Source organism: Hippopotamus amphibius, chromosome 4 (genome assembly GCF_030028045.1).
Source record: "Hippopotamus amphibius kiboko isolate mHipAmp2 chromosome 4, mHipAmp2.hap2, whole genome shotgun sequence".
Taxonomy (NCBI): domain Eukaryota; kingdom Metazoa; phylum Chordata; class Mammalia; order Artiodactyla; family Hippopotamidae; genus Hippopotamus; species Hippopotamus amphibius.
The window spans coordinates 69,957,633-69,982,463 of NC_080189.1; the positions used below are offsets into that span (position 1 = coordinate 69,957,633).

At 36.8% G+C, this 24,831-nt stretch overlaps 1 protein-coding gene across 1 annotated transcript in view; it reads left to right on the plus strand.

The window, feature by feature from the left end:
* Positions 1-22,780, plus strand: part of LRRC72 (leucine rich repeat containing 72) — a 40,172-nt gene extending 17,392 nt beyond the window's left edge. The window contains exons 4-9 of the mRNA XM_057733713.1: positions 8,234-8,315; positions 9,384-9,494; positions 16,187-16,276; positions 17,225-17,377; positions 21,600-21,627; positions 22,552-22,780. Of these exons, the coding sequence (XP_057589696.1) occupies positions 8,234-8,315; positions 9,384-9,494; positions 16,187-16,276; positions 17,225-17,377; positions 21,600-21,627; positions 22,552-22,717 (630 nt within the window). The 3' untranslated portion in view covers positions 22,718-22,780. The remainder of the gene's footprint in view (positions 1-8,233; positions 8,316-9,383; positions 9,495-16,186; positions 16,277-17,224; positions 17,378-21,599; positions 21,628-22,551) is intronic.
* The last annotated feature ends 2,051 nt before the right edge of the window (positions 22,781-24,831 follow it).

The window sequence follows — 24,831 nt, forward strand, 5'->3', positions numbered from 1 at the left end:
TTCTGCTGCTTCTTAATTTTTCTCTTTTAGACAATAGCTATTGAGTTTCTGCTAACATAAGGACTGAATTCTTTGTCTTTCCTGCCCCCACTTCCATACTTTCCATATACATGCATACTTTCCATTTCCCATTGCCCTGATGTGGCTGTATTGTAATTTTGGTTAAATCAGTATTCACTGGTTATGTTATTATAACTTACACTCTTCAGAACTAAGCCATGTATTAACCTCTATCTGTTTTTCCTTTATTGTATTTCCTCTGCTTCCCTGGATTTTATACTTGTTTGATTCTTCAAGTAGCTTTTTGTTATGGGCTGAATTGTTCCCCCCTACCCAAATTCATTTGTTGAAGCCCCCTAGCTCCCAGGACTTCAGAATGGGACTATATGGAGATAGGACCTTTATAGAGGTAATTAAGTTTTATAGAGGGAATTAAGTTAAAATGGGGTCTTTAGGGTGGGCCCTAATCCAATATGATTGGTGTCCTCATAAGAAGAGGAGATTAGGATACAGGAGGAGAGAGAGAAGAGAGAGAGGGAAAGAGAGAAAGGGGCGGGAGCGGGGGGAGAGAGAGAGAGAGAGGATGAAGAAGGGACTAGACATGTGCACATAAAGAGAGAAAATCCTGTGAAGGTATCATAAGGTGGCCATGTACAAGCCAAGGAGAGAGACCTCAAAATGAAACTAGTCTTGCCAGCACCCTGATCTTGGACTTCTAGCCTCCAGAGCTATAAGGAAATAAATTTCTGTTGTTTAAGCCACCTAGTCTGTGGTATTTGTTATGCAGCAGTAGCAAACAAATATACTTTATATTGGTTACTATTACTTACTCTACCCAAGCTCTCTGCCAGTTGACCAAATCTATTCAATGCATTCATTCATTCAATTGCTTTCATTTTCTTGAAGAAGTCTGCCTGGAATCTTCTGACTTGCTCCACTCTGGACTTCCTGTTCTGTGTACCCGTGTGCACAATTTTAATCACCCTTCATTACCATCCTGGAAATTCCCTTTGCCTCTGTCTTGTTTCTTGTATTGTGTGTCTTTCATTTTTCTGAAGTACATCCTCCAGTGGCTTTCTGAGAAAGGGTTCCATGTGGTAATTTTTTTAAGACTGTTTATGTCTGCAATTGTGTTTATTCAGTGTTCATATTTAGACCAATATTTTGGCTCATTTGGCTGATAGAATTGTAGGTTAGAGAGAAGATATTTAGTCTTTTAGTTTTCAGTGTAGCTACTGAGGAGTGTGAAGTCGTTCTGAGTACTGATTCCTGATCCTTGAATATGGCCTGTGTGTGAGTGTGTGTGTGTGTGTATCTCTGTGTGCATGTCTATGTGCATGTTTTCTGTCTGGAGGATAGTGTTCTGACATTTTACAGTGATGTGCCTTGGTGGGGGCCTGTTTTTATCTATTGTGCTGAGCTTGGAGAAATCTCAATCTAGAAACTCATATCTTTCAGTTTGGGGAGTTTTCCTTGAAGTGTATTGCTGATTTCTTTCTCTTCTATGTTCACTGTTCTCTCTTTCTGGAACTCCTATGCAAATATTGAACTACTGAACTGGTCCTCTAATTTTCTTTTATTTTCTCTTTTATTTTCTTTTTTTCTTTTCTTTTTTTTTTGTCAGTTTGCTCTACTTTCTGGGAGATTTCTTCAACATTCTCTTCTAACTCTTTATATTGCATAACATTGTCTGCTTTCATGTTTTTAATTTCCAAGGCCTCTCGCCGCCCCCCCCCCACCTAACCAATGTTATTATTATATTACCTTTATACATAAGAAGATTATACTGTAAAGACCTGACTGCCCACATTCTGAGAGCCAAGCTGGAGAAAGAGGGCTGGGAACACTCAACACATAGTGTACATACATTCCCTTAATCTTCCAGTTTTCAGTGGGAACTCTGTCTTTACCTCTCTCTAGTGTCTACTTGTCCAGGAACTGTGTTTTTTATCCCATCCAGGGAGTAAACCTCTAGTCTTTTGAGGTGGTAGGAGAGGTCCAGTTGCCATGTGGTTTTACACTGGGAATATTCTTGAGAAATAGAATTGCTTCTTAGAAAGCTTTCAGTAGTGCTCTGCTCACTTAATCCTCTCCTCTTTACCCTCAATTCCAGTCATTGAGGCTTTTTAGAATATTGTGGTATAAATATAAGGTTGTTTTCTGGTTTAGAATTTGGCTTTCTTATTTCTGTTAATTCTGTTACCACTAGACCATATGCTTTCCAGATTTCAGAACTGTATTGCTGTGGTCTAATTTTCTTTTCTCCCTATCCTTATGAATATACATCATTCAAAACAATTCTTTTATTGTCATTTTAGATGAATTTTTGGATAGAAAAAATTAGATATGTGTATACAATCTAAACCTTTAACCAGAAGTCATTTTCTTCACCCTACACAATCTCATGTGTATAATTCTGAAGTTTCCTTCCAAGTCTAGAGTTCTGGAGTCTTGTTTCACAATAATAGAAATTTTTTGAAGTCATTCTTTATACTGAATGCATTATTCGGGTTTAGTGAACATAATCTCTAAAGGTGATTTTATGAGAGGGTATCATAGGGAGTTATTATGGAACATAATTTGAGGGACACTCAGAAGTCTTCTCAGACCACAACAGCTAATCAAACTGACCTGAAAGTCAACAATTAGAGAATCATTGATCACAATCCTCTAATTTAAAAGAAACACCCCTGGGATGGCTATCTTGAGCCTTATCATCAATATAACATTTACCTCTACCAATCTGCAGAAATGGGACTCTAGAGCATGTTGAAAGGGCATGAATTGGAGTGTTAAGGGTTCAGAGGATGCCAGGACAAGAAAAAGGAATGCTGAGAGGCAAGGTGGAGGAAGCCAAGAGCAAGTGCACTTACTTGCATATGATATTGCTTTGCGCCAGCATTGGGTAGTCCTTTTAGTTTGTATTGATTGGCAATCATATGCATCTGTGTAGGTTCTGCTGGAAAGTCTTTGATAAAACAGGAAAAAAATTCCTAAGGAGTGGAGACATGATAAGACAGTGCCTGGGACCCAAAGCTAGCCTGAGGTAGGGTAGCCAGGTTGAAACAATTTTTGAGAGAAACCCAGACCACTTGAGAGATTGAGATTATATCAGGTGGATGGAGCAAGTCAAGCCAGTGACCCAGCTATGTCTAGGAGTGAGCCTGACTGACATCTCAGCTTCCTACCCTAGATGCTAATAAAGTGCAGTGGTTCCCAGCAAGGACTCTGGAGCCTGGGCCAAACCTCAGTTCCACTTATACTAGATGTGTGAACTTGAACAAGTTACTCAACCTCTCTGTGCCTGTTTCATTGCTTAAAATAAGGTAATTTTATACATATCTATATAAATTTCATATATATATATTCCAGAAGACATTAGTACTTTGCAATGTATGTATATATTTAGAGATTATTACAGTTCTCTTCCTTTTTTCCCATTTCATGCCAAATATTTTTGGGTACTTTTTTTTTTTGGGGGGGGGTACACCAGGTTCAATCATCTGTTTTTATACACATATCCCCGTATTCCCTCCCTTCCTTGACTCCCCCCACCTCGAGTCCCCCCCACCCTCCCCGCCCCAGTCCTCTAAGGCATCTTCCATCCTCGAGTTGGACTCCCTTTGTTATACAACAACTTCCCACTGACTATTTTACAGTTGGTAGTATATATATGTCTGTACTACTCTCTCGCTTGGTCTCAGTTTCCCCTTCACCCCCCGCCCCCTCCCATACCTCGAGTTCTCCAGTCCATTCTCTGTATCTGCATCCTTATTCTTGTCACTGAGTTCATCAGTACCATTTTTAGATTCCGTATATGTGAGTTAGCATACAATATTTGTCCTTCTCTTTCTGACTTACTTCACTCTGTATGACAGATTGTAGTTCTATCCACCTCATTACATATAGCTCCATCTCATCCCTTTTTATAGCTGAGTAATATTCCATTGTATATATATGCCACATCTTCTGTATCCATTCATTTGTTGATGGGCATTTAGGTTGCTTCCATGTCCTGGCTATTGTAAATAGTGCTGCAATAAACATGATGGTACATGTTTCTTCTGGGATTATGGTTTTCTTTGGGTATATGCCCAGTAGTGGGATTACTGGATCATATGGTAGTTCTATTTGTAGTTTTTTAAGGAACCTCCAAATTGTTTTCCATAGTGGCTGTACTAACTTACAGTCTTTTGGGTACATTTTAAACATGTTTTTGGTTATTGCTAAAATAGTAGGAAAAAATGAATTTATGGAATATTTTCAATTACCCCATATTTTCCATTACTCAGATTAATAATATTTTCCATTACTTGAAAGTGTATTCAAGTTAATGTCTTCTGGATGGTTTATACAGAAGTTCCTCCAAATTAATGAACCACATTATGATATACTATATGCCAACTTTTGATCTGAGAGTCAGACAGACTTGGGTTTGAACCCTTGCTCTGTTATCTTGAGAAAGTTGTTTAACTTCTCTGAGCCCCAGTTTCCTCCCAGGTAAATAAAGGAATAAAACAAATAACATGGGCTATTGTAAGAATCATATTAGATTATGTTGGTGAAAACATCTAGCTTAGTGCCTGGGTCATAATAAGCACTTAAAAGTTATGACTGTCCCCTTGACTGTAAATCAGGAGTGACTTTGCAAACTCTCTCCCACCTCACACACACAAGGGGAACATTTGGCAATGTCTGGAGAAGTTTTCTGATTTTCACAACTGGGGTGTGTGTGCTCCTGGCATCTAGTGGGTAGAGGCTAGGGATGCTGCCAACCAGACTACAATCCACAGGGCAACTCTCCCAACCTCAGCAAAGAATTATCTGGCCCCAAATGTCAACAGTTGTAAAGGTTGAGAAATCCTGCCCCAAAAGAATGCCTCCTTAATTTTAAATTCATGCTGGCATAAAATTTTACCCACTAGTACCTCGGTGGCTACTTCTAAGAACTTTACCTTAAATGTAAGTGCTCTCAGCTCTATAAAAAATAATAATGGTTAAATAGTAAATAACGATAGCTATCGTTTATTGAACCCTCGCTATGTGCCAAGCCCTGAGCTAAGATATATGATTTATGAAATGTCACATTCAATATAAATGCTATGGCAATCCTTAGAATCAACAGTGTAGATTTTTCTAAATGGATAATTATAATAACATTTTACTTTAACAATGATTTGTGTGTCAGAACAATAAGTATGTCTTCCAACTCCTATTCCTAGATCTTGACTTCGACAGCTTGGTACATTGCAATGTCTGTTAAGTCCTGTGACTTCTACCTTGGAATTATTTCTCAATTCCCTCTACTTTGCTCTTCTCCCACTGTAATTACTCTACTCTGGGACCCATAGATTCTTCTGAATTAGCATAACACCATTTTTGTTCATCTCTTGCTGTTATACTTACTATCTCTTCTAAACAGCACTCTTCCCTGTCATTTTTTTTTTTTTTTTCAAAATAAAACTGGGCTTTAACACTTCTCTGCACAAAATCTTTTAATAGTTCCCCAAGGTCCTCATGATCTAGCTTTATCTCTTTTCACTTCCTTCCTTTGCCCCAACACATAGTGCAATCTTAAAATCCCAGGAATCATGGCCCAAAGATGTTAATGCTCTTGGTAAAATTATTATTCTATAATCAGGATGGACTGGTTGAGTTTATTAGTATTCTGTGTTAATGCATAATGCAAGAGAAATTAAAACCTCAACTAATTAGTAATGTTCTGTTGATGTGTGACTGGGCAGGCAACTGGGGAAAAAAAAGAGAAGAAAAAGTCGTTGTTTGTCCTTGTGTTCTCTTTCTATGCTGACGTTAGGTGTGGCTACCATTAGATCAGGGAGTGGTGAGGAGAAGGACGGAAGGTAGTGAGTTGCTGTTAGGAGGGCAGCAGGAAGAGTAGAAAGGAATAGGAAGCCAGCTGGACCCACCCCTCACTATGCTGAATGGTCTTTCCTACCTGGGGGAAACATGGCTCCCCTCGTGACTTAACAAAGCTGAAGTGAAATTACTGGTGGTTCTCCTGCAGCGGTGCCGACATAATTAGGTGCAGGTGAGACTGTGAGACAGTGCGATGAGCAGCACATGTGCCTTTTATAGCCTCATAATTTGTGATTGTTGCAAATATAATAAAAAATTTAAAAATTAAAGAAAATCCATTAAAGAAATCATTTTTAAACTTTGACTACAAACCTAAAATAGCTTTTCTGAGATATGAGAGGGCATGAGTAAATCCTCACTAAATCAGGTAGGTTGGCCTCTGTCTCCCTGAATCAATCCATCAAAGGTCAAAACAGTTCTATTTAATAAATATGTAAAACTAATCTGCAATCATGAGCGTATATTTCTGTATACACTGTATAAACTAGTAAGCACCTGCTCAATAACTATTTCATGAGATTCTTCCCCTGCTAGATCCTGTTTTAAGCAGTAAAGTTAGCATTGTTACATTTAACTTAAGTGCTGCTTTTAGAACATACCTGCCCCACCCTATGAGTCTACCCTGCTTCATCCTCATAATTCAAACAAATCTGTCACATTTTATCGAGGTTATAAAGTCAATGTTTTTTAAAAAGTAGTGGGATTCTCCTTTCAGGTTAACAGAAACATTTCTGACTTCAGTTTAGAGTTAAATACTACTATCATGTCCCTTAATGGTTCATCTCAGGAATTTTCAGGAGTGCTTTTGACTATTTCCAGCTCTTAGAGTACAACAAATTTCTAATCTAATCTTAAAAGTAAGATGCAACTTCACCATGTTGTTAGGAGAATGGAGAGGTGGGAAGAATAAGAGACTGAGGAAACATAGTTTCTTTCCTTAAGGAAGACACAAAACTAGTGATCAAGTAATTGCACAAGTCAAAGGAAGTGTTGGATGTGGACAAGAAAAGGAAGGGTCATGGGCACGGGGGTTGTCAGGAAGGGCCTTATTAAAAACAACATCAGGAGCTTCCCTGGTGGTGCAGTGGTTAAGAATCCGCCTGCCAATGCAGGGGATTCGGGTTCGATCCCTGGTCTGGGAAGATCCCACATGTGGCGGAGCAACTAAGCCTATGCGCCACAACTACTGAGCCTGCGCTCTAGGGCCCGCGAACCACAACTACTGAGCCCATGTGCCGCAACTACTGAAGCCCACGCACCTAGAGCCCGTGCTCCACAACAAGAGAAGCCACCACAATGAGAAGCCCGCGCACCACAACAAAGAGTCTCCCCTGCTTGCCACAACTAGAGAAAAGTCCGCACGTAGCAACAAGGACCCAACACAACCAAATAAATAAATAAAATTAAAAAAAAAAAGATGAGCTGTAAATAACAGGATTATGCTGTGCCTTGTCCTCTCCTTGGGGATGGTGCCGATTGATGGTGCCGGTTGAGCTGTTAGCACTGGCTCTGACCTCTGACCTCCTGTGTGTATTCAGATTACAGAGTCCTCGGCTAAACTGAGATCTGCTGACCCGAAGGACAGTGAGCCTGAGGAAGGGAGATGGTTCACAGACTGGGGCATAAAGAAAGAGAATTCAGAATTAGACCATCTCTCAGGAGATCCGACTCAAAGTGCTGGAGCAGGTGGAAGTTTAGAGACACAAAAAGTGAGTCAAAACAGAGCAGGAAGATAGCAGTGAGATGCGAAGAGATCAAAGAACGGTCTTAACAAGTCTCTGGAGCAGTGGAAACTTCTTGTGGCAGCCTGCTCAGGCATGGTTGGAGAGGTCTTGCCAGCCTTGGGCAGATCCTTGAGAATAATCAGAAATGTACCAGGAAGGAAAGCCATGCAGGCAAAGAGAAATCATAACTCACACACAGATGCAGAAATGGCTCAGCATTTATCTGAGGAGAGAGCCCTGGGCAAATAATAGGCACTTAATAATATGTGATGGTGAATCAGTGGACATATGGAGCCAAATCCCATGTGACTATATGGAGCCGAAATGTAGGAAAGGTTGTTAGAGCAAGAGGACTAGGCCAGATTCCAGAGGCTTTGAAAACCATGCAGGGAGTTTGTCAGAGAAGTGGTAAGAGAAGTTTGTGTATTAAGTTAGCTAAAAACACCCCTTTTATCACATGTACCTTCAAAGACAATCCAAATGTAAACTCATAGCCCAGATAAAAAGGTTGCAAAAAATTAATAAAAATATCAAATGTTGAACTCTTATGTTTCTTATTAAATTTATATGTGAATGTATAATTATATGTAATTATTGTAGAAAGTATATTGCTCTCTAACTCTCATTTTCAGCTCCATGGAATAACATTTCTAACTAGAAACTACTGTCTGGCAGAACTATATCTAAACAACAATGCAATATTTGATATAGAAGGTATGTAAAATTTTCTCTATTGATTGAATCAATTTTCAATTAAATAACTTTCAACTATGGTATTGCTCATGGCATGCAACAATCTGTTTTAACATTTCTGTTGAACATATATGATGGAAACTTTTTTTTAAAGTTCTTATGTACACTTTAAGATGTGCTGTTTGATTATGGGTTTTAACTCAATATTGTCATGTGTCTTATTCAAGACATAAAATAATCATTTTTTAACATAGAAATTTTGCCATTCTACTGCACAGTTGGACACAAACTAGATATTGTGGAAGCAAATTTTAACAATGTTTGGGAGCATTAATAAAAATAATGACTTCATAAATAGTCTTAAATGTTTTCACAGGCTATAATTTTTCCCAGCCAAATTTCTGTTTCACTCTGAGTTAATTCTGTATCTGCAACAATCTCTAAACTGACAATTTCAAGCCAGGTATAAAAGTACATGATATACTATAATCATGAGGTATAAAGCAGTATAGTACAAAACATTTTTCTTCCGTATCACATGTTGCAGAGTCGAAATATCATAAATTTTGAGATCCACTACGATTCCTTGTTCCATGAAGAAAGGAAAGCTTGTCAATTCAACTATGATGTCGACACAAACCCACTTTCACTTATGTTAAAAATGGGGGAAAATGTGCAATTTAGAATCAATAAAACAAAAGAAATATTTGGCTGTGTAAAGAAAATATTTAGTTTAGCAGTTTGGGGGAGTTATTGATTTGAATAATTGTTTCCTTGATTGGCATTATAAACTAAGCAACATTGGCAAAACAAAACAAACCAAATAAGGATAAGGAAAATAACCCCTTCAAAATCAAGCAAAGTCATTGCTGCAGAAAAAAAACAATGGAAAGAAATTGACTCTATACTCTCAAATTACAATCGATTATTTGAATTCTTATGCTTTGTTGTATTCTTAATAAGTCATCATATTATTAATAATTCCACCTTTCACCAGGTATAATGTAGTCTTTGCTTTTGTTTAGTTAGCATGTTTCATTAGCATTAAAAATGTTTACAATCTTAATCAAATATTTTCATTTTTTTTAGGCCTGCGCTATTTGCCCTCATTGCATATACTCCTGCTACACCACAATGAGTTAACGAGCATTGATGCAACAGTAAAGGAATTAAAGGGAATGCTAAATCTGAAGACCCTAAGTATTAATTTGCACTTTTATATGGCCATAACTTAAAACAGTGATACCACAGGACATTTTTTCACTTTTTGAATTTAAATTAGATCAGTGTTTATAACAAAACTACTTAGATATTCCTGAAAATGAGACTAGACCTTATTCTTTTAAAAAATACGTTTTTGAAAGAACAGCAGGTAGAAAAAAATTTTGTGAAATGATATGGCATGCCAAATGAAAATGGTGAAAGTGACAAAAGAGGAATTACATGTTTAAATCTGTGTTTTGGGTTTTACCTCAAAAGAAAGTTTTCGCACATATTATATGATTCCATGTATTCATATAAATGTCCAGGATGGGCACATCTATCAAGATAGCAACACTGAGAGGCAGCTGTTTTTAAATAGATTAGTGTTTGCCCAGGGCTGGGGGGATGAGGGTCTGGGGAGTGGCAGTTGGGGGTTTCTTTTTGGGGTGATGAAAATGTCCTAAAATTGAAGGTGGTGATGGTTACACAATTCTGTGAATATACTAAAAACCATGAATTGTATGCTTAAAATTAGTGAACCGTGTAATGTGTGAATTATATTAATAAAGCTGACACTCCCCCAACCCCTGCTGAAAAAAAAGAGCATGATTTAACGTAAGCTTCCCATTGGGTGAACAGCAAATGATTCATGTGTATTGAATCATACCCAGCAAGGAACTGGCCTCAGTATTTGAAGAAAGTGTGAGATGGGTTGGAAAAGTAAATAATATACAGTTCCCACTCTCAATAGACTTATATAGCATTTTATTGTTGTTGTTTGTTTGTTTTAAGCTTATGGCATTGAAGGGTAAATAAACTGGTACATGATTGAAATTCAGAACAAATGCTTCTAGGTAGACCAAGGGAAAAGACTCAGAGCCGTGAAACTTCAGAATTTGGAGACTTCTTTACACGATGTCATAAAATAAATGATTTTTCCCTATTTATTTTCCATTCATTTCTCAGAATTGCCAGAGACAGTTTTGAATATGTGTAAAATGGAGTTGATGGTGGAGATTCTAATCAGCTCAATACATAGAGAGTTACTGAAATATTCAAATATTTTGAGTGTTAATCAGTTACACCTACTGCATTAAGGAGAAATGATTTAAGTGCTTATAGCTAGATCTTTTAAACCCAACTCTTAAAATTACCCCAAGTTCACAGGAATTCAGTACTCATGTTTGAGATCTGATAAGATCTGTGAAAGACTTATCAGGATTGGCATGCATATTTGAATCACCTGGCCCTTCTGTGCTGAGCAAATGCTTCTGTGATTAACAGACTGGTTATGCTAGATCTTGAACTCTCCCTTACCTTCATTTTTCTGTAAAATGGGCTAATAGCTACCTCTCAGGATTGCTTCGAATATTAAGCTAACTCCGTAAAGCATTAATTGGTTTGAAGGAGTAACAACAAAAAAATTGTTTTATTATGGATTATGTAAATTAGATAATGAATTAAGATGCACACAGTCCAGAAATTCTGCTGAGTGGTAAATAGATATTTTAAAAACTGACATTTTAAATAATAATCATTACAATACCAACATGTTTGAATGTTGAGAAAAAGCTTTCTTATTATATTCTCATTTAAATCTTCATAGCAATCCAATGATGTGATTAGAATTATTCCCTCTTTAATGGTAGAAATGCAGGGCTCAGAGCTTTAACCAGACTACAAAGGAATGTTGAAACTTATACTCATGCCTTGTTTCTTTTGTTTATCATTCATTCATTCAATAAATATTTGTCATTTATTCATTCATTCAATAAATATTTATCATGTGACTAAGGACACTACTAGATGGAGACACAGAAGTAAACAAGAAAGACCCTATCTAGACCTTTATGGAGCTTACAGTTTTGTAACTCTCAGCCGAAATATTTCTTTCGGGGCTGGGGGGCTCGATGTAAACCTAATTGGACAATTTGCTAAATGTAAGAACTCAATAATTTAAGCAAGTTTATTTTACAATGCAAGATCTGGAGGTTAGCAATCAAGGTTGCCCCATCATAGTCAACAGGGTTATGCTTTAAACAAAAGTGCCTGGTTGCAGGGGGGAGGTGAGTGGAGTCTGAAATTCAGCCCCTCTCTGCCTTACTGAGCCTATATATGGGCGCAGAATGGTGTCAGCCCTGAGGTGGGGTGCAGGAGTGCCTTTTCTAGTTCTCTGAAAGGCTATTATGTAATCTGGTATAGTATAAGGTCCATATCATTGCCTATCACAACATTTTAAATGACCTCTACTTAAAATCATAGTGATGTAATTCAAGTTCTATAACTATAAACTGTTCCGAGAATCTTGTAGAGGGATCATTTTTAGAAATGGAGAAAATGCTGTGTCCAATGACCCCCCAAAAAAAAGCATTTTCTGAAAATTTTTGGTAGCAAATATGCACAGTTCAAACCCTTGCCCCATTTTGGTTAAAGATATTATACAAAAAAAGTTAGCATTTACTAGCTACTAATTATATTTGTGCAGTAATGTCCCCAGATGAAGTTTCTATGAGCCTCATTTACAGTCACAGATTAGATTCAGCTCATTAACTAAAATGAGAAACCCATGCACTTTCAAGTATAAAAAATTTTATCTATTCAAGTTGTAAAACTGTATAAAATGCTAAAATATTATTATTATTCCACTTCAATTACAAGTTCTTCAGAGGGTGAGAAAATAGCCTGGAGGGTAAACCTCTAATTCACTTCCCCATTGCACCCTCCACTGGCATTTATGAGAAGAACTTCCAAGAGATTGCGCCGGAGACACATGGCTGAGAGCTTCAGGGAGGCCTAAGCCAGCTGCAGAGTGTGAGGTCCTGGAAACTGGAATTCCTGACTTCCAGGCTGAGTCAGGAGGGCCACACCTTTTCTCTCCAGGCAGTCTACCTTTCCACACCCTCCCTCTCTGGCTCCATTTTCCTTGTCCCTTCCCTCCTCCAAACTCTTTCTAAATCTGCATGTGTCAAAGACCTGCTTTGTGGCACTTTCACTAACCTTCAATCTCCCTGCCTTTTTCCCAGCACGGAGAAATACCACCACCACCAGCAGCAACAGAGTGCTTAACCCATTCTCCCGTTCCTAAATCTGTAGTCTCCTCATTTCTCTCAAATTTTCTCTGTTTCATTAAGCCCCACTACTGGAAAGGATACTTGAACTCCTACATTCCATAATTGTTAAGACTTGTTTCCTAGCAGAGATTTAAGGACTCACCATTGGAGACAGGAAGTGCCCCATCAAAGAGAAGGTCTCCTTTTTTTTACACATGCTGCTCTTAGGCATGTCCTGCCCTTCCTCATTTGGCTGCAGTCCACTGCTGATGGCAAGCAGCCAGGGAGTGAAGAGGGATGCTGAGAAGTCAGCATAGGACTGTGGTTTCAATGGTCTCTTCATTTGAGACTCTTTACCCTGACATGCCCGTCAAGGTAGGACCACTCCTCCCAAACAGTACAATAGAACAGTCCACTCAATAAAAAGAGCCAACTGGGTCTTTCACTGCTGTTTGTTCTGAAACAGCATCTCTCACTCTCTTAACCTTTGCTTTAGTCCAAGTTTGCCTTTTAAAAATCAGGGATCATTTCCATATTCAGTATAATCGTGTGGTATGCTGTGGCCCAGAGACTTTAGTTAAAATGAGATGGTAACAATGGAGATGCTGACCTTACTGAGTAACCTTGAGCCAGAACCTCCGTCTGATTGTTGAAAGCTGAGCTTCCTTCCACAGGCTGTTCTGTATGGGCATGGATGGAACTGCTTTTAACTTCTCTATATCATTTCCCCATCTATTAAAATGGATATGTTGGTACATTATTAATTACATTAGCTTTCTTCAAAGGTGTTCTAAAAAATATTCAAGTTCACTTAAATAGTGATTTTTAAATTTTGCTTTAAAAGTTAAAAAAAATTAACGAGCCAATTATTTAATGACTTTTTTTTCCCTCTTCTGTTTCAGTAAGTAGCATCTTCACACATGTGACTCATGTAACTCAAGCTTGTGCAGTAAGGTAGTAGAAACATTTTGATATATTATTGGGTAGATGTAAATTGCTTAGACTCAGAATCCCAAATTAAGATAAGCAAGACAGTGCTGGCGCCACTGAGGTGTACTCTATAAGTAGCCTAGAGGGAAGGTGGATTAAATAGTATTAACCTATTGAAAGTGAAAGTGTAAGCAATTTCACTTCATAGTTTCTAAAGGAATGTACCCATACATCATAGCAGGCTTTCAGAACTTTCAGACACAGGAAACCAATATCATATCTTAGAAACTTTATTTATGGTAATTTTAGTAGCATCAGTCCAAAACTCATAAATCCAAAATGTTAAATGCTTAATAGTATTGAGGGGAAAAAAGAGAATTAAAAGTAAGACTGCTTCCTTCTAAAATTTGAGTAAGAAAAAAAGTGAAGAATAATAAAAATGAAATGCTTTTAAAATTATTTAATTCTATTTATTTTTTTAAGTTAATTTATTCAGAGACTGGGCTTAATAGCCCAGTTTTCTGACTTGCTGTCACTTAGATTTTACTTTACGATGAGGTGAATGTTGAACCACAATAAGCACATGGAGTTTTTAGTATTATGACACCATTTTAATAAGTAATGTAATAGTAGTAAATTTGGTGATTTACCTGAAGCCAGAAGTTTTAAAAATTTACATAGTTATTTAAGCACTAGGAAGGAAAACCAAGAAAAGAAATTAAATAGTAATGTTCTTAGAGGGAAAAGAGAACATGAAGGGTATCAAAAGTAAACCTCCTTGAAAGATGTTGGTACATTTTCCCTTAACATCATATGCAAAGGCAGACTCTACTCCCAGCAGCTATAATGTAGGATAGGGTTATGAAGTGTCAGATGTTATTCTCCAAGACAGTAACCACAGAACAGACTTCTGCACTCAAGCATTTGTGAATTTTTCTCCCTCCTAAACTCTCATTAAAAACAATTGTTTCGCTTTTTTATCCTTGAAGGGTGACCTTTTTTCTTCTTTTTCTGGCTCAAACTACAATGCGTGATCCTTGTGGATCTTTTAAAATCTGTCCTTATGACTGGTTTAATATACATCTGTTCTGTTCCCTGTCCTGTAGTTATAATTATTTGTTACTTTAAATTCCTTCTCTTTTAAGATTGAAATTCAAACCAGTTTTGTCACTTAAGAAATATTGAAAAATATCCATTTCATTTTTCCTCTCATTTCCTCCTATACACACATATTTCCTTTCTTTTAAATTTTCCTGTTGCCCCTGGCTCTATATTTTCTTTTATGTCTTTCCTCTTGTAACTTTTGTTTATTATGCACCAGGTGTCTTCCATTGCCTGCTTTAAGTCCCTCTAAAGCTCATGTTTTCCACAGGGAATAGCTATATATAACAATTTTATTAGCCAGAAAAGTTTGTGTTTATACAACAAATATCAGAATGTTTTATTACCTGCAGAGAAAGCATTCAGCTGATTAACTTCGTCAGTTTTTATCTAAACAGTTTGTTGTCTTTCAAGCATGCCCCCGGCCCCCGGGGTTCTTTATGTTGCAAACTCTTCTTTATAAATATAAATATAAACCCAGTTTTTTCTGGGTTTCTAATGCTTAATACTTTTATGCTTTTATCTACCTCTTTGTGTTTTATAACTAGTCAAATGCTACAGCAGTACTCCTAAATTTAAATGTTTGTTAAATGAGCCTCATTTTGTCGAGTGGTAGTTGTCAAATAGCTGGAGCTTTCTGCTACTGCCATCTAGTGGTTTGCCGCACTCGATGTATCTTCTAGTATCTTCTAGAAATTCCATGTAGGCAGAATCCAATAGCTAAAGATATCCAAGTGCAAATTATAAAAGTTTTATTTCACATTGTATTGAAATAACCCTATTTACTATTATCTAAAGAAGAATAGGAAAAATACCTTTTACATGGAAATAAAATACTTCTAGCTGAAGATTTTTAAAAAAGTACCTACATGCTGATGCCTAATGGACGTCATGTCAGAAGTGCCAGGGGCCCTTCCGCATCAGCATGTTGCCCACCTCCAGCCACTGTATTAGCGAGCATGGTTCATTAGGTGTCCCAGCACCTGCGCACAAGGAAATCCAAGTCCCCTGTGCCTGTCCAGAGGCAGATGAGATGCAAAACCCGCAACTGTTCACCTCTGCTCCTGCTGAGACCTGAGGTTGCTACTGGCATTTATATGTTCCGAACTAGGTGCAACGGTGTGAAGCCGACAAGAAAACTATAATAGAACAGTGTACCACATCTCTGCCCATCTCCACACAGACACCCATGCGACCTTTGTGACTGGAAGAAGAGATCCAAATGAACAAATACTTTCATAAAAAGCAGCATCAGGAACCCTTGAAAGCTGATATCGAGTTCTTCCTTTACTGATTAATTTATGGACATGTTAAAAATTTCCTCATTTGTGGCAGATTTGGGTCAAAGATATGTGCTCAGCACCTAGCACAGTTTCTAGTAGATAGTAAGCACTCTGAAAATATTTGCTGGATGAATGAGTTTAACAGATAGAAAAAGTAAGTCCTGCAATGAATAAGTAAGGGTTTGGTTGTAACCATTGATCTGTGAAGCTGAGCTGTACATACTGTTTTGTTGTACATTAATCTTTCAATTTCTCATATTTTATCAAGTGATAAATGTAAGCGATTTCAAAATCTGACATCTTAATTTGGATTCTTTCTTTGCAGCTCTCTTCCAAAACCCTTTATGCCAATATAACCTGTACCGTTTATATATAATCTACCACCTTCCAGGAGTAGAGCTGCTGGACCGAAATCGTAAGAAAATCTCTTCTTGCAGAGAAATATTGGAGAGTCAGTCTTATAACTCAGTGGCTTAAAATACTGATAATCTTTGAAAATAATTGTCTTTGTAAATGAAAAATTTTCAATTATTTATTTTTGAAATATTTGCTGTTTGAAATTTGCTCTGTTTTAGGAATTCATGTCTGTTGACCACTTGATAGAAAAGGCCATCTAACTGAGCGTGAGCACAGGTCTCCTTCTGATTCTAGTTTTTGACAGTAACGTGTTAAATGCCAAGTCACTGCCTCCCTGGCACCCTTAGTTTCTCATTTCAAAATTGAGACAATTGGACTAAATCTCTTAAGGCCTATTTAAGTTCTAAAAGTCATACTCTTTGAAATTCTGTAAATATGTATGTATATAGATACTAAAATATATAATCAATAATAACTTCATGATACATCTTTAGAAACTGTAAATAAACTAGTATGTCTGACTTATATAAGCCACAAAGAAAAATCAACCTTAGTGCATTACATTTTACATTTTTTGAGTTTTTTTTTACCCAGAAATTCTTTATTACCTATCTACTTAGCTCTCTACAGACTTGAACATTCTTAATAATTTATAACTGAGTAACATCTTAATGAGGATATATTAAAACCTTTTGTTTATTCCTCTTCTTCCTCATGGCCTTGAGGAAAAGAAGGGAGGTAGCACAGCTGCAATTTCAATCATCCATGGTGATGTGTCAGAATGTCTGGGATGTGACAGGATTGATTTGTACCTTGTGACATGAGGGACATATATTGAACACCTGTAAGACTACTGAAATAACTTGGTAGCCTTTTTACAAATTAATTTTGACAGGATGTTCACATACAACATAGGATAAATTCATTTTTTAAAGTAATTCTATTTTGAATCACTGCATATTTATTTATAATGTTATGTAATAACATAACTTTTTGCATTTATCAGAAGTTACAGAAAAAGAAAGAAGATCAATGATTACGATTTTTAACCATAAAAAGGCTCATATTGTTCAATCAATAGCATTCAGAGGAAAAGTAGATGCCTCATGGGATCCAAGATCACCATTCAAGCAAAAACCAGCCCAGAGAGTACCTTCAGGTATTTTGAAAAAAGGAAAAAATGAAATTAAAACTCCTCAAACTTTTGGTTAACTTGGTTATAACTTCGATTTACCATAAGCTAAGTACTTATACAATGAAATAAATATTTTCTAATTTTATCAGCCTAATTAAATATGCAACTTTCCTCTTCATTTGCATATATTAAATTAAAGTAATGTGATAACAATGAGAGTAAGACACTGAAGTCCTTACCCCAGTATCTAGCACAGCAGAAAGGGCTCAGTGAATAAGCTACAATTGTTATTATTACCACTGACCCTGGACAATTTCACCAATTAATGCTATAAGTTTTTGATAATATAGAAAAATATTAAGAGTAGAAATCATCTGCAATTCCTTCACTCAGAAATAAGCACTGTTATTTGGTTTTACTCTCATACACGGTGATCACATGCGAGTATAACCTGAATATCTTCAGTAACGTTTCATTAGTTGGAATTTAATTTCTTGTATGTAACAGAAATCCAACTACAGTGACTTGAGCAAATAGAAATTTACTTTTCTCACACAACAAAGAGTACAGAGTGTCCAAGGCTAGTGTAAAGTTCAACGATCTTTTCAGTGTTTGAGAAAACATCTATCTTTTGTTGTGCTATTCTGAATGTGTTATGGTTGTAAGGTGGCTGTTGTACCATTAGGTATCACGGGGGGGGGGGGGCAATGGTGCAAAGACAAAAGCCTTTTCCTCATGACATTTTGCCAAAGAGACAACATACATTTGAAAAATAGCCAAATATATTTTCTAGAAATGAAGGGGAAAATATTAAATTGGAAAATAGTTTTGAAGAAATTACTCAGAATGCAACATAAAGAAGTAGAAGATATTAATTAGCTGTTGAGACAAGGAGACTTTTGGAAGTAATGTTTACTTCTTACATATATTTAGTAATAAATTTTGTAATCAAGAGGGAGGAAAACAGAGAAATTGGACAGAAGGTAATGTTTGAAGTGCTAATGGTTGGGAATTTTCCAAATTTGATAAATGATATAAATCCCTTGATTCGCCAGACAAAATTAACCCAAAGACATATAACAACAACAAATATCCACCAAAGGCAAAAAGATGTTAAGACAGAGAGAAAATGTAGATTACCTACAAAAGAATAATTTATAGACTTACAACATACTCCCCAACTGCAATTATGCAAATCAAAAGACAGTGATCTAACACTTTTAAATTGCTAAGGAAAAGAAATAGTCAACCAAGAATTCTGCAACCAGCTAAATTATTACTCAAGAATGAGCAAAAGTAGCAAACATCGTGACATTTCCCTCCTAAATAATTTAGTTTGTGAATTTAAAAATAAGGACATGCTCCTATAGAGCCACAATGCCATTATCACACCTAGGAAAGACAACTTTTTTCCTAGTTGGTGCAAGATGTATATACAGCTGCTTTTTCAAACCAGAATCCAGTCAAGGTTCACAATTACATTTGGTTGTTGTGGCAGATTAGTCTCTTAATTTAAAATAGTCTCAAATTTTTTCCATGACTTTTTGAAGAAACCAGGCCAGTTACATTATAGAATCCTCAATTTGTATGACTGTTTCCACAAAGTATAATTCAGTGTGTCCCTTTATCCTCTATACGTCCCATAGAATAGAAGTAATGCCCAGAGGACATGTTCTGGATGCAGAAGGCTGTAGTGTAGAGCAGTGGCTATCAAAGTGTGGTCCCCAAATCATCAGCAGCAAGCAGCAGCAGCAGCACTTAGTAATATGCTACAGGTGCACATTCTTGCCCCAAACAACACCCACTAAATTAGAAACTCAGGGTGGACCCAGGAAGCTATGTTTTAACAAGCCTTTCAGGTAATTGTGATGCATACTCCTGCTAGAGAACAACCAGTGCAGAGGCAAGAACACAAGCTTTAGAATCAGATTCTCCTGGATTTGAACACCAGCTCTGTTAGTAATTACAGGTTTTATTTTGGACATGAATTTGCTTCAGCTTTCTGATTTTTAAAAGGGGGTAATATCTTCCTTTCACTGTTACGATAGTTAATATGCAAACCACTGCAACACCTGATCTGACATATATCAACTGCATGATAAGCTGAACCATTCTATTGGTCAGCCACTTCCTTAGTTTTTCTCTTAGTTCATGTAAAAGCTGATGCTCAAACTGAATGTTACTGGATTAGTGGGGGTAAGCCATGCTGTGGTAGGAAAGGAAATCTCTGGATAGAAAATCTCCACTTAAAAATAGCTGATAACACCCAGCAACAAGCAATATAAGGCCACCCCATCTGTTTTTCATGGCTACAGTATTTTTTCAGGTGTGAGGAGGATAACAGATTACTACCTTTAGTGTTTTACATTTCTTTCATATCAAAACTCCAAAAACAAAATTAGAGGATAGGGAAAGTATTTAATTGCACTTAACATTTTTTCTTCTTAATTCGCACCCTTAATTCAAAGGTTGACTATAACCCTCCCCTAATCAATCTCCTCATTTTCTACAAACCAAACATTTGTAATGAAATTACTAAAACCCACTATGTAAGTTTTTAAAACTTGTACTTTATAGTTTTATAGTTTCTATATTTGTCCTTACATTAAAGACTCTAAATTCTTTTACTGGAAATAAACTATACTTGAAAGTATTTATAAAGGAATTTTAATATCACATTTTGATTTTACTATTAACCCTAAATTGAGAAAGAAATCAACTGTATTCCAAATAGATTGAGAAGCAAGGACAACTTGAAGTTTCTTCAAATTCCAGGGACAAAATTAAAAGACACAGTTGGAAGAAATATTTGCAACACATATAATAGGCAAAAGTTAATGCCCATTATCTCAAAGGACTTCTATAAATCAATTTGAAAACTAGTGACAAAAGATATGGACATTTATAGAAGGAAATGAATGTGATGTCTAACAATCAGCCTCACTAGTGAGCAAGTAAGTGCAAATTAATACAATAAGATACAATTTTCATCCTGCACATAGGCAAACACGGAAAAGGTTGGTGAAGTTGAGGGGAGAAAAGAGAACAACTCATACGTAATTGGTGGCAGTGTAAACTGGTTCAACTTTCTTGAAAGGTCATATGGCAATATGACAGTATCCACCCACATATAAAATGTGCAACCCATTCAACAGAGCAATTAAATTTGAAATTTCTCTCCTACAGAAGTATTTGTACACACGAACAAAGATATATGTATAAAGTGCTAACTGAAATCTTTTTTGTAATAGAAAAGATAGAAAACCTAAATGGTCACTCATAGAATGTTAACTTACGGCACATGCGTGCAATACGAACTACTGGATTATAGAATCATTCCATGATATATTTTGAGTACGAAAAAATACATTGTGGAGTAACAATGCAGAGTAATGGAGATTTCACTTTTTACTATTTTCTTGTTTATATTCATCGTAAGCAAAATGTGAGCTTTTTGTAATTAAAAATGTAGGAAGAGTCTGGGGAGATCAGAAGACAAGGAGGACTTGGGTCAGCTGCTTGTGAAGGGACCGATGCCGTGAACCCATCTCCTAAGGCAGACGCTGTGTGCTCCCTGCTGCCTGTGGGTTGGCAAGAGCTCAGACTGTGGGCTTTGGTGGCCCAACAGGTGCCGGTACATTCCATCACTAGCCTGGCACTGGGCCTCCTGGAGAGGGATAAACAAAGCAATGACAGTCTCTAGAAGATACCATAAGAAATCCAAGCTTTGAGCTCCAAAGCTAGGGAAGATGTAGATTCTTGTGATCTAGGATTTGTTTATTCTATTTCTTTGAAGTTAATGCCAAGAATCCAAGTGGTTTAAACTGCCCTAAATATTTTTTCCTCATTTGGTCTTTTAGTCCACTTACAGATGTATGTGCGTATTTGAAAAAAGAAAAAGGATCCATTTCCGCCAATGAGACTGAGTATCTTACTTATAAAATTTCCACTTGGATTCCACTGGTAACTAAATTGATTGAGCACTTTGTTCTCAGAGTTCTGAGACATGTATTGTATTAAAGAATTTGCCTCAAAACCTTAGACACACCTAAGGCACCATATCTGAGAGAAAATTTCAGTTTGGGGTTAGGTATCACAGCAATTTTGACGGATTGAACTATTTATCTAAATGACTGCTCAAAAACCAGAGAGCTATACCCTGGACTTTTTCGTTTATAGCATTATTTTATTTTTTTTAAATGCTAATAAACACTTGAAAAATACTAATTTAGAATTTTTTTTTTAGACTTTGCATTTGCGAATAATGTAGACAAGTAAGTGATTTTTAAACTTTACTTTTATTATCAGATTATTTCATAATTGTGTTGATTCCCTAGATAATTCCCCTTTCCCAAAATGGATTTTAATGGGTTAAAAAAATGACTAACTCTTCAATAGATGGAAAAATCGCCATGTCTTCCTATGATAAATAAGTTCAAACTATGTATTCATATTTGACATATTTAGATTTTCTAATATTATTATTATAACCTAAATTAAATGAAGAGGTGGGGTGAGGTGGAGGGAGAAGTTAGATAAAAAAGTTAAAAAAGAAAAACACAAAATCTTAAAAGTAAGCATAAAAAAAGTAAAACTTAAGAATTACCTGATATTATAAATGAATGTCTTTACTTCTTTGTTTACTGTTCCCTAAATATGTTGTGAGAGCAACTATTAACATTTTATATTCACTGAAATTTACATTTTCAAAAGAAATAATTCATAAAACTATGAAAAACATCTTAAATTTATGAATATTGATGAATTTAAAAATCATCATTCTTTTCTAATTTTGCACTTAGGAATTTTCTTCTTTGGATTCAGTCTTGAAAAATATTATCTCCAGGCACTTTTACAAATTATAGCATAATGTTGAGAAATTATAACTTTCCAATAAAATGTATATAAGATACTAATATGCATATGATAGCTACATAAACATTTTAATCATTTCATTTAACCACTGATTTGAAACATGAATGCATGAATATGAGACCTATTATAGCTGATCCCAAATATATTCACTCGATTTTAAAAACAAACAATATATACTTAAAAATAGTGTTACTTGTCCTGAAAGTCATTTGTCAGTGGTACTACACTACAAATAACAGAAAAATATGGCACTGATTCATTTAAATTAATCATTCACTTTGGTCTAATTGATTTTTTTTCTGACATAATTGCCATTTTTGCAGAACTGTGTTTGATGACCCAGAGGATGCTGTTTTTGTAAGGTCCGTGAAGCGATCGGCAATGGCTATTACCTTTCTGAACTGGGACACGGTTCCAACACGAGAGGAAAAATACCTTGAAGAGAAAGACACAGAACCTGCCCAAATGCTCACAGTTACACTGAGATAACCCCTGGGGTTTCTAGAAATCCTAGTAGTTTCAGTTATATATTAAACTTTTCTGTGATTAGCATATTATGTATTTATTATGATGTTATTTGAAACATTTGAATGTAAACAGAAACACCAAAGAAAAATAATTCCTACATTTTATCTTAAGTTTCTTTTGAAGTAAAACGTATGCAGAAATGTACACAAATCGTGTTTTGCTCGACAAATTTTCAAAAAATGAACATGTTCATGTCACTGGCATCCTAGAGCAAGAAACAGAACATGACCAGCACTCTAAAAACTAAAAACCTCCTCATTCCTGTTACCAGTCAATGACCTGTTACTATCTACCCATCCTCCTGCTTTCTAAACCATATAATAATTGTGTCTGTTTCTGAAAGGCATACAAATGGAATCATAGAAGCTGAATTACTTTTTCTGGCTTCTTCAACTCAACATTTGTAAAATCGTAAAATTCTGTAAAATCGTAATATTGACCGTGTTGTTGCTAACAGCAATAATTCTGTTGTTCTCATTGCTGTACAGTATTCCATCGTATGACTACACCACATCACATGACTTTCACGCTCACCTTGGGAGGCATATGCCAGTTCTGGGTGTGGGCTTATGATCTGTGGTTGGCCTACTCTGACTCTGCTGGGGGAAGGGAAAACAGAAAAGCTTTCCACAGTTGCCAGGTGCTGAGACACAGAACCGGACATGTAAGGTAACTTAAAACGCATTGCTGATCTTCTCTAGCTAAGCTGAAGCGCTAGGTCAAAAGCTTCTAAAAAGCAGAGTGACATTTCCCCTTCTCTGATGGTGCCTAGACACTATCACACTGTACCCCAGGCACACCAGAGAAGTGGGGCTGAAATAAAAACAAGCAAGAGATGAAAACCCTAGAGGGAGTAGTGAGCTGTCACTGAGAATCTGTGCTCCTTCCCCGGTGGGCACCTACAGTTCTGTGCACAGCCAGAAGCTGCAAAGTCCGGTATGGTCCCTGGCAGAAAGTTGCAGTTGAAGAAAAGAACACGTCTGGTATTGATGTGGGTGAGTGGCTGATCTTAAGGAAAAATGATGGCATGTTGCTTCCAAGATTAGGTCGTAGAAAGAATCGAAATGTTCCCGTCTCTCTGCTCACCACTTATTCTGCAGGAAGCCAGCTGCCATGTCATGAGGACACTTATGCTGTCCTCTGGAGACATCCATGTGGTGAGGAACTGAGGCCTACTTCCAGAAGCAAGGAAGAAATGAAGCCCTCTGCCAACAGCCATGGGAGCTGTAAACCATCCTCCAGACTCAATTAATCATCTTGCAAGCAGATCTTCCAGACTCAGTTTAAGCCTCAGATGACTGCAGCCCTGGCTGAAAGCTTCACGGCACCCTCCTGAGAAACCCCAAGCCAGAACCACCCCATTAAGTTGCTTCTATTTCTGGCCTGCAGAAGCTGTATGAGATAATGCTTATTGATGCTTCAAGCTGATAGATTCTGGGGTCATTTGCTCCATAGTAATAGCTAAGTAATACAATAATCCAGCCTAATCCATGGTGCTAGAAGTATTTGTTGTAAGTAAGGATGCCTTGTGAAGCCTCTGGCAAGCTGAGAGGTGTCACAGTGCAGTCTTCAAGGGTCATGGCATCAGCAGCAGCGAGCTAGTCACTGGTCAAACAGCAGTTCTAGGTATGCTACTGCATCCATTCTAGAAAGGAACTGAACTCATCATGAACTGGGTACTATCAGACCCGCCAAACATGCGTAGCAACAACCCATTTCACGATGGAAACGGTGAAGTGTGGCTCAGATTTAAGATGGCTCATAGAGTGCATAAGCAGTATTAATTTTTAATTAGACTACAGTAAGTTGAGGATGGGATATTGTCATCTCCAGGTTAACCACTAAACAAACAGTAAAAGAATGTGTAGTCTGACATTTTATTTTTGATCTCACAATCCCTGAAAAGGATGAAAACTGTATTCCAATTGTGAAAATATGACTAACAAATCTCCTTTTTGAGAACTAATGGGAATAGATCTCATTTGTATGAAGAAAAAGATTTGCTTTAAAATGCACTCCTCAATACTGGGTACTTTTTGTTCAAGAAAGAAGGGCTACTAGTGGCCATGATTGGA